Source organism: Onychomys torridus, chromosome 4 (assembly GCF_903995425.1).
Source record: "Onychomys torridus chromosome 4, mOncTor1.1, whole genome shotgun sequence".
NCBI classification, from domain to species: domain Eukaryota; kingdom Metazoa; phylum Chordata; class Mammalia; order Rodentia; family Cricetidae; genus Onychomys; species Onychomys torridus.
In genome coordinates, this window is record NC_050446.1 from 84273663 (window position 1) to 84286132 (window position 12470).

The 12470-nt window shown below is 42.8% G+C and overlaps 1 protein-coding gene across 1 annotated transcript in view; it reads left to right on the plus strand.

The window, feature by feature from the left end:
• The first annotated feature begins 5402 nt into the window (after nucleotides 1–5402).
• Bdnf (brain derived neurotrophic factor) overlaps nucleotides 5403–12470 on the plus strand; it is a 28820-nt gene continuing 21752 nt past the window's right edge. Inside the window, 1 exon segment of the mRNA XM_036184983.1 lies at nucleotides 5403–5753. Within this exon segment, the coding sequence (XP_036040876.1) occupies nucleotides 5436–5753 (318 nt within the window). The 5' untranslated portion in view covers nucleotides 5403–5435.

Consider the following 12470-nt stretch of genomic DNA (forward strand, 5'->3'; position numbering starts at 1 on the left):
TGTTTGTATCATAACACACAGAATAATCACCGGTACATAGTTGATGCCCAACAAGTTATAACTAAGTGAAGGAATTTAATCATGAAGTGATGGGAACCTGAAATTGATGGAGTGGTGGCTTTTGGATGCTTCCAGATGATGTTATATGCTAGCCAGACCCAAAACTTAACCTGGCTGCATGAATGTGCTGTGGAGCCCCCAACCCCACCATGTGCCTATGTAGCACCAGGTCAAGAGAAAGATGTACAACCTGGCCAGATCTTTCAATACAAAGCTCACTTAACAAAGGTACACATGTCCAAGTTACAGGAAAAATAGATCAGGTTCTTGATGCATGCTCTTTAATATGACTTTGGGAAGCACCACAATGATTTTGTTTCTAGACTTTTCTTTCTTCATTTGTCCATGAAAAAATATGAAGTTTAATAGTAGAAAATAGCTCGCCCCAAACCATCAATCACACATTAAAAATTTATTTATCTCAAAAATAAGGTGACCTACTCTAGATAACTGATTCATTGTCGTGAAACCCAGTGATTTAAGTTTATTCTTGCTTCCCATGTCTCTACTCCCAGCACAACCAACATACACTCTGGTTAGTAACTCCAGCTTTTATTTCCCAAACCAACAGTTCCGTACCTTGGCACTATTCTCATAACCATCTTACAATGAGTAAAAAACCAATGTCTCTTTCAGTGTTAATCTCCCCACACTGTCAAGGAAGGTCTGGTGACTTAGAGGAGGGCTTACAAGTAAGAAGACCATTCTTGAATGCTTACGGGTTAGCCTTAGCAATTTTGTAATTTTTTTTTTTTTTTTTTTTAACTAGACAAGTATTTCCAGATGGGATTTTTTTTTTTCATCCTCCTTTTCAACACTCAATACTTAGGCCTTTGGAATCTTTTTTGCTGTGTCCTCTTGCTTTTATCTATCAATACCAGGATGACCAGGATACATAATTCCTGCCACAGGTGTTGGCCAATTTGGCCACATCTAAGTATGATGTAGTTATTTCTATTCTTTATAAGAATCTTACAGAGAAGTTCTACCCAATGAATCAGGAAGCTATTTTTCCCTTAAGGTGTTTTTCTCAGAAGAGGGCCTTATTCGATGATTTCAAAGACTGTGAATGACACAGTTCAAGGCCAAACTAGACCTTGGAAGTCACGCAGCATGGATCTGAGGACATCTTTGTCACTCTACTCATCAGGGAAGCTCTCTGTTTACATACTATTTTCCCTATGTTAATTACGTTCTCTAATTTTCAGCAGTGCTTGGGGTCAATTCATTTGATGCTAGACACTGTTTTCAAAGAAGAGTGGAGACAGGAGTAACCAAGAAACTTCAATAAACACAATTAAACATAAAATGCTTATGGAGAAGTAGAATTGACCTCAGCCAATTAAAATTATTAATAGAAAAATATGTCAGTATCAAATCTGATCCTGCCGCCTCTGTTCCCACTTGGGTAATGAGGATTAGTTTGTATTTCCTGACAAGAAGAAATGGGAAGTCACATTTCTGCCTCACTTCTGTCCTCTTGACACATCAACTTAGGACAGTATTAGGCAATAAGCCAAAGGAATTAAGACTTGGCCTCACCCAAAAGTAATGTTTAAACCCCAAAGCAATGGTATTTCATTTCTTCATAGTTTGTTTTTCTTCCTTTTAGTAGTAGAGAAAATGTTGGCATCAAAAACTTAGAAGGAACTTTTGCTCCCAATAACAATCTTTTATGTCAGAAGCCAATCTTTAAGAAAAATAAAAAAATACATGCTTAATTTTATTAAATATCATCTTTGAACATAATATGAAAGCACTGTTAGTGCTTTAGTACCTGTAGTACAGGGCACTCAGGAATCCATGTCCAAAGGCAGCTTGAGCTGAATAATGAGACCTGCCAAAAATAAAGAAAATGCTTTCTGTACAAAGTTTGATCTTAGGCTTCCAAAACTAGTTGAATCTACTACCAGAATACATTTTCTGAGAATGCATAATTCCCTGCAGAGTCCTGGCACTTCACCCATCTTGGCTTTGTTGTCCTTCAGTGTGAGGGGAACTTAAGGTGAATAGAGAAATGTCTGAAGTCCAGTCTCTTACTGTTCAGCTACTGCCATAATCACAAATCAGAAAACTTGAAAATACTCGAAAGTGGGAAGAAGTCTACTTTATCCAGCTTATCTGAATTGGCACTCGATCTCTCGTCCAAAATACTCCTGCCTTTCTGACTCATATGTCTTTTTCTCAGTAAAAATGCACCACCCACTGGAAAGGGAAGACACAAACATTTATTTCTATAATGTCAAGGAAGAATGGGCATAACAAGATCAGCCATGCAGTCAGAGTCTCGGAATGAGAGCATGGTTCCTTCAGCAGAAGGGCTAACAGGACAATGTGAGTTCTACAGAAGAGAGATTAGCTGTGATATCTGCAGGAGCAGCAAGGACAACGCTTGCAAGGTGTTTTTCAGAAAAGAAAGAAATCACAACAGGCTTCAGAACCTAAGGTCCGGACTCATTCCTGATAAGTGTAAAGTTGGAAAGTAGGCGTCTGTTTGAAGCTGACTTAAAGTTATTTTCCTTTTAAAATTGAGTGTATGGGCTGGAGAGATGGCTCAGCTGTTACAGGCTAGGTTCGCAACCAAAAATATAAAATTGGAGGCAGGACTACTCTAGTCTTTTCTAAAGATATACAGGTATTTTTAAAGATTATAATATAGCCACTTAAGTTATAGCAATTGAAAAAATAGTGGTTGTGTTCAGCCTATACCCTAGGAAGAAATACAGAGGATCTTGGAGGTGGCCCCAGCACAGATTCATGTTCTCTGTTGCTCTCTGTTTCTCCTGCACATTTCATATACATTAGATAGTTCACAATAAACTCTACCATCTGTGCTGTAGGATCCTTTATATTGATCATGTGCTCCATCAAATTGACAGAGGGGCAAAGCTAATAGTGAGTGACACTCTGAGGATGTGCATATATTTGAATAACTTGACTATTCAGACCAACAGTGTGCAAAGGGATTCTGAAGGACCTGGAATTCTGATGACTTTCCTTTCCTGAAGGGCAGAGAGTAGAGACCGGGGGCATTTCTAACAGTTCTTGAGGCCTTCAAGGTGTATGTCTGATATGTGCACTCGAGTAAATTGCTATGTACTTAGCTAAACTACTATGTGGTGTTGAATGTCTGGTTATTCACTTATAAAACAGAAACAGTGTCTTTCAAGAGTTTTTGGAAGCTCTCAAATAGCAAATGTTAGTAAGTTCACTTTATTAACTATCAGCCGTTGGGTAAATGAATCTCAGTATATAATAATATCTTATATTCCGTTCAGCAGCTCATTCTTGATAAGCATGAGGCATCTGGGAAAGGGAACTGTTCATATACCTCTTTTCCTCTGGCAAATTTAATGCTCAAGTGTTTAAAGACATTCATACAGCAATGTCTTAGCAATGATTAAGTCATTAAGATTCAAACAAAAATGCACATTCACACACAAGGGCCCACAGAAGTTGGGGTGCCAGAGTTTCTGATATTCATTTTTGCCTCCTCTATGAGTCACATATGAGTCTTCCATGGTATGACTTGAGATTGTCTGTAAAGAAATTGCTTATTAATATGCTAATCTCTGGGCCGTGCTTTTACCATACTAAAGGCCAACCTCAGAAGAAGGAACCTCTCTTTTAATGCACGCAGGTGATTATGTTAACCAGAGGTGGAGACTCCACACTCAGTACTGCCCTCTTGTTCTTTTTTTTTAATTAAGATCTGCCCTAGCTTTTACTAACTGGTTGGATTAAAGGAGGAACGGTTAACAAAGCAGGATTCCAGGTAGACACTTGGCAGAGTTTATCATACATCTAAATGAAAATAGTCCTTCTCAACTACAGGCAGAAGAGAAGCCCAAAGACCACTACTCCAGAGGAAGTGGGGCTTAGTGAGCCATTCAGCCCACCCCACCCATCCCTCACCCTAAACTCTGGTTAAAGATTTTTTTTTTTTTAATGTGTTGTTGCCCAGATAATGAAAGGCTTGTGTGTGTGTGTGTGTGTGTGTGTGTGTGTGTGTGTGTGTGTGTGTGAGTTCGCTAGGACTGGAAGTGAAAACATCTACAAAGCATGCAATACCCTGGAACGGAATTCTTCTAATAAAAGATGTATCATTTTAAATGCGCGGAATTCTGATTCTGGTAATTCGTGCACTAGAGTGTCTATTTCGAGGCAGAGGAGGTATCATATGACAGCTCACGTCAAGGCAGCGTGGAGCCCTCTCGTGGACTCCCACCCACTTTCCCATTCACCGAGGAGAGGACTGCTCGCACTGCCGCTCCCCCCATCCACCCCCGGAGCTAGCATGAAATCTCCCAGCCTCTGCCTAGATCAAATGGAGCTTCTCGCTGAAGGCGTGCGAGTATTACCTCCGCCATGCAATTTCCACTATCAATAATTTAACTTCTTTGCTGCAGAACAAGAGTACATACCGGCCACCAAAGACTCGTCCCCCTCCCCCTTTTAACCAAAGGGACGGGGAAAAATAGAGTAAGAGTCTAGGACCTTGGGGACCGGTCTTCCCCAGAGCAGCTGCCTTGATGTTTACTTTGACAAGTAGTGACTGAAAAAGGTGAGGTTTCTTTTCTTTCTCTTTCTCCCCCCCACCCCCCGTTTGTTCTGCTGGGAAGCATATGGCTTTGGTGAGGTCTGTTATTGCCTAGGCTTCCCGTCTAGAAGCAGTAACTTGGTGTAATGTTATCCGGGGTTATTCATTAATAAAAAATACTGTTATTATCTTGATTGAATTCTATTAGGCAAACTCCGGAGAGGTCAGGGCACGAACTCTGGTTAAGCTGATGTGTTTAAGGTAGAGGAGTAAACCATATCCCCCGCACACTCTGTGCAGTTTCATTGTGTGCTCGGGTTTTTTTGTTTGTTTGTTTGTTTTTCTTTTTCTTTTTTTCCCTTTTCCTAACTCTGTGGTGCGGAAAGGTGCGGGAAGGTGTGTCTGGGGCAGGGAAATGCACGCCCTCTCCCACAGAACTTGGGTGCTAGGATGGGAAAGATGGAAAGAGTTGCAAACCAGGAGAGAAAGATTTAGGCGCGTGGGATTCACACGCGCTTTTTCATGTTCTGGGGGCACAGTGCCAGGAGCAGGGTTCCGGAAACTGGGATTCGACCACCCCCCCTCCCCAACCCAGGGCACCCTGAGGAGGCCACAGAGGGCAGGCGCAGGGCTTTGGGCTTTAGCGGCGGTCTCCCAGGAAATGGCGAGAAGCCGGTGCAGGGCGGTCAGGGGTTCCCCGAGAGCCCCCGAGAGGAAAAGGCGCGGCGTCTCCTTTAAGCGGCCGCCCCGAATGGGTATCGGTGGCGCGGCGGAGCAGGGAGGGGATAGGGGCGGCGCTGTCTGACCAATCGAAGCTCAACCGAAGAGCTAAATAATGTCTGACCCCAGAGCCTGGCGCTGGCTGAGCTCCGGGTGCCCGCCGCTGCCGCCGCGCCAGGGCGCACCCGCTGGCTGGCAGTCGCACGGTCCCCGCCGCGCCGGGGACTCCCGGGCCTGGAGAAGGAGGCCGCCTGGGGCGACGCGCCACCTCCGCCTGGGGAAGCTTTGATGAGACCGGCTTCCTCCCTCTGCCACCGCTGCTGTGGGGCAGTCGGGAAAGCGCACGGGACCCGGGACAGGGCGCAGGGGCCAAGAGCGTGACAACGATGTGACTCCGCTGCCGGGGACCTGAGAGCTTTGTGTGGACCCCGAGGTAGGCGACGGCGGGGCGTGGGGCTAAGCGCGGGAGCCGGCGGCGCGTGCGCCCGGGAAAGTTGGCTGGAGGGGGGGGGGGGTGATGAGAAGTTGTGGGACCGCAGAACTCCAGCTTCACCTTCGTCCTGTGACAGCAGAGGGGCGGGGTTGCTCCAGAGGAGCGTTCTCCCTGGAGCCCACGGCCCGGAGGGACAGCGGGACCCCGGGAATCCCTGCAGTGCGAGAGAAAAAGGCCAAGGGGATAGGACGTCTTGCGCCATGGGAGCTAAGCCTGCGTTCAGGGGATCCCCGAAGTCCTCCCGCAGACGAGGAAGGGTGGTGAGAGAGATGTAGGGCGCCAGCTGTCGGGGGCTCAGACGGAGGGCACCGGGTCAGGGCTGGGCTGGGATCCCTCACCACCAGCTAGACACTCTCCAAGCGGATTTGGACCTCGGTGGTGTGGGGTCCGGGAGTGGATCTTTGCGCCCTCTGCCCTCATGTCCTTTCCTGGGTATCACACAGGCTGTACACTGTCACCTGCTCTCTAGGGAGTAGTACCAAGGCTTACTTACAGGTCCAAGGCCAACGTAACTGGAAAAACTTGGGGCCATTCTTGCCCCTGGGGCCTGAAAGGATCTGCGGAACTCCCAGACAGCCTGCACCCGACCCTCTGCCCATCCTGTGGGGCTCCCTTAGGGCATCCTCCCGCGGAAGTGAAAGTTTTGACTTTCGTCAGGAAATAGATTGGGTGTCTATGGAGGATGAAACAACTAGTTTTGGTTTGGGGGGGGGATGCTGAAGCAGGAAGAGGGATGGATGAGTGAGCTGGAAATCAATAGCTAAGGATGGGGGCTTGGAGTTTTGTGCTTGATGATGAGGGAGAAGGGGAAATTGCAGCCCAGGGGGGGCTCTCCCTGGGCAGCTGGGGTGGGTGAGCCACAGGCTGCGGGGGTGAACTGGTGTTTTAGTGAAAACAATTCGTGAGTTGGGGGTGGAGCCTGGACTAAGGAACTGGGTATGGGGACCCGGGTGGGGGGCGGGGGAAAGCAAGAGGTAGAGGGAGGATCCAGAAGAGGGAGAGGAGGGCCAGGAGAACTGCGCTAGAAAGGTAGAGGGTGCCCTCTGCCGGCCACGCTGCCAAGAGCAGCTGCTGGGGGCGGTCGGATGGGGGTGGGGAAGTTCTTAGGGGCAGTTTTGCTGATCTTTAGTGGGGTGTGAGGAAAAAACTTGTTGAATGGTGTTTTGGACAGCTTCCTGGGATGTGCGTCAAGGGCTGGGAATTTTGACTTGTTGCGCTTCTTTCCTTGAGTGGCTGGAGTGCTTTGGCGATCCACCATTGACGATGAGCTGTGGGACTTTCTGGATCTTACTTCAGGGTCCTCCTGGTATCCCGCAACATACTTCTAAGTATCCACAACAGCCAATGAACTTTTTTCCCCCTCACACGAATACAGGATGTTCTTGGCTAGAAGCATATTTCTCCCTATTTATTAAACCTTCTAGAAGTTGTATTTCAAAAGAAAGCGGTGTATAACGAGGAACGATCATTGTCATCTAATTGTATATAAAAGATTAAATGAGTCCCGCTTCCCAACAATTGGATCAACTTACTGAGAATAGATCACTCTTTTAATTCTTCTCCGAAATCAATTTTTAATACATTAGTTATAAGGTCAAAAGCCGTTTTGATCTTACGATTGATCTTTGTTTTTTTGTTTTGTTTTGTTTTTGTTTTTTTTTTGCATTATCTATCTATCTATCTATCTATCTATCTATTTATTTACGGGTTTGACTCCGCTAAACATCCAGGCCCCTCTAAGTTTTCCACAGGCGACACTGTTTTCAGGTCGGAGGTAGCTGACTTTAGAACAGGAGTGCTTCAAGCTGTTACACAGAATAGACTTAATCCTTTGCACAGGGGCTGAAACAACACTAGGGAGTTTTTCAAATAATTACTGCAGTTCCCTGTTTTTGCATAAGGTTTGGAGTTTTTGTTTTGTTTTGTCTTTTTCAAGTTTATCTCTGAAGGTAAGAAAAAGGAAACAGACACTTGTTGAAATGTAATCTTCACTGGAATTTGAAATATGGTAGTTACCATGATTGGAGTTCCAGAACCATAAAGTTGTTTTCTGTTTTTCTTCTACGTTATTTTGTCAAATGGGACACATATTGGTAAACATTAATAGTAAATACTATGATACAGAATGCATGTTATTTAGCTAACTGTTCTAAGTAATTTAAAATGTTCCTGTTTATGAGTGATTTAGGAAGAAAGGAATGATTTCCAGATAAATAAGACTGGTGTACATGACGTACACATATTGAAGCAATAGACCATTGCAGATACACTTAGACATAACATTTTTTCAAAGTAGAGTAACAGTAATTTTTCACATACTTCTAGAATCTCTCACAGCCCATTCAGAGCTAAGTTGGTAATTAGAAATCATGTTTATTTTAGGGTGCTACTTAAGGTCGTTTGAAAGGATTGTCAACTTGTATGTATCTAGAAATTAAGACATTTAGGAAATCTATTTTAGGATGCCCTGGAAACATGTAACTTTTAATTGCAAACAAGAAGAATCTAGAAAGTGATCATCTGCCCAGAATGCCGCCATCCTCACTTTTATGCTATGTAAATTAGTTCCTTAAATCTCCTAAAGGTCCCAAGAGGGAAAAGAGCTGGGTTATTTCTAAGTTCATTTTGACTTGCTGGGAAGAAAAAATCATATTAAATGTAAAGGCAAATTTCTAAAATCCTAGCTCAAAGTCCTTGGATTTTCTGGGGGCAACATTAGAATGTAAGCTGTTCCCCGCTTCCTGAAATGTTTTGAGAGTCCCAACTTTTTAGTAGTTAAAACGTAAATGATGGATAATCTCATTTCTTCCAAATATAAATAGCTCTGGATTGTAGCTTGGCACCGAGAACAGGCTGAGCACGCCCACCTGATAGTATAGCAACCAGCTTGTTTTCATTCTTTCTTGCATTCATCTTTAAAGCCTTCCGTAAAACCCCTCCCCCCCCCCCCCCCTCCCCCCCCCCCCCCCCCACACAACTCTAAGGCCCTATACGTTGTAAAATGTAGCACAGCCAGCAGGTTTGGGTTCCCTAAGTTTATCTTCTAAGCATCAAGACACTCTAAGATGTATGTATGCCTTGGAAGGAAAGGTCACACACAAGTAGTTCATTAAGAATTTAAGATGTAGGAATCTAGTCCTAGAGGAGACCGAAGAGCAGTTGTAGATTTCCTGAATGAAAACAGAACACGGGAAGGGGCCACCAGCCACACCGCTGACTGTCTTTTATGAAAGGCACTCCTGCTGCAGCAGTTGTCTTGTTCTGATGTCATTCTAACGATTAAAACAGAATGTTCAGCCTGCGTTTGTCTCCTTATGGAGAAGGTTTCGGTTTATGTAAGGGGGCTCTTTTAGTCCCGTGAAAGTGAATATATCTCTTTAATAGGGTAATTGCTCACTTGTCCTAACTTGTTTTCAAACAATTGTTATGGAGCACTCCGTTTCCACTAATTGCAAAATTGCTGCTTAATTGGAGGACTCTCAGCCGCCTAGTGCAGCCATTCAGCCACTGGCAGGCTCTGTGAGCTCAAGCTGTGAATTGCATTTTAAAGAGGAATCAGAAGAGAGTTTTGCAGAATTCGAGGTTGAAAATGCTGGCTGTTGTTCAATGGAGGCAGAAGCCATTTGAAGGATAATCACATTAAGTTGCATTATGATAAATTTTCTTTATTAGGATGGATAACATGCACAGATGGGCATCAGAAGTGAATGAGCAGGCGTACTGGTTACACTATGCCTCTATTTATTCTGTCTAGTACGAAGTAATGCTAAGCAATAAATGATGTTGGCAAATGAAATCCTTCTGTCACTAGCATGAGTGAGTTAGCCCTTGGAAACATTAGTAAGGCTTTAGTATTTTTAAATTTAGGGATGTGCATTCTTAAAGTTCCTCCAATTTCCACTTAGGGCATGAGATTATCCTAAATAGTTTTATATTTCAATGAATCACTGGACTCCCATCACTCCATTACAGGAATACTGAAATCTTTGGAAAGTTATGGACCCAATTATTGAATGTATGGAGTCATTGTTGACAGATTAAAAAAATAATGAAACTCAGTAGCTGCATTGATATTTGGAAATTGTGTAGGGGAAGGGAATGCTCTCATATATATTTTTATGATGATATATATGATATATACTTATGTATCACATATCATATCATATATACTTATATCACATATTACAAGATATATACATATATTCATATATATCATATATATACATATATATACACACAGAGTGAGATTATCACAAGCAGTATGGCAATTTTCATTTATGTAACTACTCAAGTGCAAATCGAACTATGAGACACACTGTTGGTGAGGCAAATCTGACCAAATATAGTGGCTAGCTATAAAGTAGCTCATCGCCCTGTGGTTTCATTTATAGATGGGCTGAAGTTCAAGGATGAGTTGCAGTAGATGAGTGAGGGGATGGGAGAGTGACTGAGGGGAGTAACATAATTTACAAGCTTCAGTGGCAGGCATAATAAAGTAAAAGTTTATTTCTAAAGAGCCCAGAGAGTAATGAATGTTACATAGTTTTCCCCAAAGGTTCACTTGAAAGAACTTTTCATTGGTTGTCATGGTAGTAATGTCCTGCTTTTGAAAGCTTACAGAACCTTAGAGCTTTTAAATGTGCTTTCATCTTGGTTGCTTTGGTTTGGCTGGGTTTTTATGACAACCTTCTCTGTTTTTTATATGCCTCTGCGTTTTTGGAAGAAAGCGAGCAGGAGGATATCTTAATTTCAATGTAACCAGGAAATACATAAAAAATTACAATTTTTTTTTAAATCACTGTACTTCTGTTCAGATTGTCTTTTTAAAAAAACACAGCAGTCTGTTTTTAAATTGCAACTCATCTATATGAAATCTGATAAGTATGTAATAGAAAGTCAGAAAAACATTTCAAATTAATTTAAGAAATTCATCCAACATTGAAGTGCCTACTAAAGCATTTCCCCAGCCTCACGAGGAAGTCAGCTTGTTGCCATACAAATTGCTTTCCAAGGCTCTACTGACTAACTTTCCATCTACTCTGTGCAGGCTTGGGAAGTGTGTGTGAAGGGGTGAGGAAGAAGAGAGGGAAAAGTAAGATTTATCATTACAGGTGACTTTTAAAGTAAACAACTCCGTACCTCAGCTTAAACACTAAGTAGGTTTAAAAGTTTTAATATGCCAGTCAATGTAAAATTGGGTACCAGGAATCAAGGGCTGGTCTCCCCCACGCTGCCATTTACTTACTGTTTTCAAGTGTTTGTACCATAGTACTGAATACAAAGGTTTTGATTTTGCCATTGCCAAAGGCAATTTATTCTACTTTCTGAGATAGAATAACACCAAATAAGTGAAATGTAAAGATCTTAAGGAATGTCTTTCATCTCTGATCTAATTTTAATTTTCATGATTTGAGAAGATTTAAGAATAAAATGGGGGGTAATAAGTAGGGCAGTATTTTTAAACACCACTTCACCTACTGCACACCCCTATCCTCAAAAGTAAGGAAAATAAAAGAAGTAGAAAGAAATGTTAAAGATAACATCAACCTGGGAGTAAATAGCATCGAAAAGTGATGAAAACAGGAATCAGTAATTATAAGTTGACTCAAACGTCTCCCCAGTTATATAATAAACTTACATTTAGTTAGTGTACCTCTGCACGATCCCACATCGGCATCTAGAACAGCAGTAGTCTGAGGAGGCAGGCACACTGGTAAAAGCTGCTAAAGGAACAGATAGATTCATTAGTAGTTGCCCAAGATTTTGCATTTGTTGATGAAAGAACTTAATGGTTTTGGGGGTGGGGAAAGGTGTTTATTGTTTTGCTGGCAAGGAGAAAGAAACTGGAAGAAATATTTAATAATGCTTATTTTTCCCTAGTACCTATTATAAAAATCATTTACTTAACTGAGCTCTAAAATTTTTTATGCATAATTTACCTCACTTATGAAATTATGTTCAGAATATTTGGCATGTTAAAGTTGATTGAGACAGAAACTGCAAACTTACCGGTGAAATTTTTTTAAAGTCTTCAAGTTTAGAGTGTGAGCAGAGATGCTGGTTCCCGTGTGTTTCGGGGACTGAAGACAGTCCTTATTAAATGTGTGCCAGTGTCTGGTAAGAAAGAACAGACAGCATGGTAACCAAAGAAAGAAATTAGTCTATGTGCTTTGTATCATCCATGGGAGCAATCGGAAAACATTCTTATTCAGGAAAAGCAAGCAAGCAAGCAAGCACCTCCCTCTACTCCCACCCCCCCCCCAAGAGATAGAGAGAAGTATGTGTGAAGATGAAGGGGGCGCTCATTTAGTAAAGCTTCTGTCACCTGGCAATGAGTCCAAGGACTCTTGGATTTGGAGCTTGTGCCTCAACACTACATTTTCTGTGGACTCCTCTGCCTTTGAAACCTGAACCGGGGCCCAAATTCAAACAACTCTCTCTGTGTTTTCACATGTGCACTTATGTATTGGATGTGTTTTTAAACATGGACTACCTTCTCTTACAGTACGTAGAATCTAAAGGTGGAGAAATCTAGAGTCATGATGCTGGAAGGAGATGCTTGGCAGACTCCCAGGCCACATTCCTAGACCAAAGGCTCCAAGGTGTTCTCTCTTATGCAACACTGGGAAAGTACACCCAGCACGGAGTGTTGGCTGA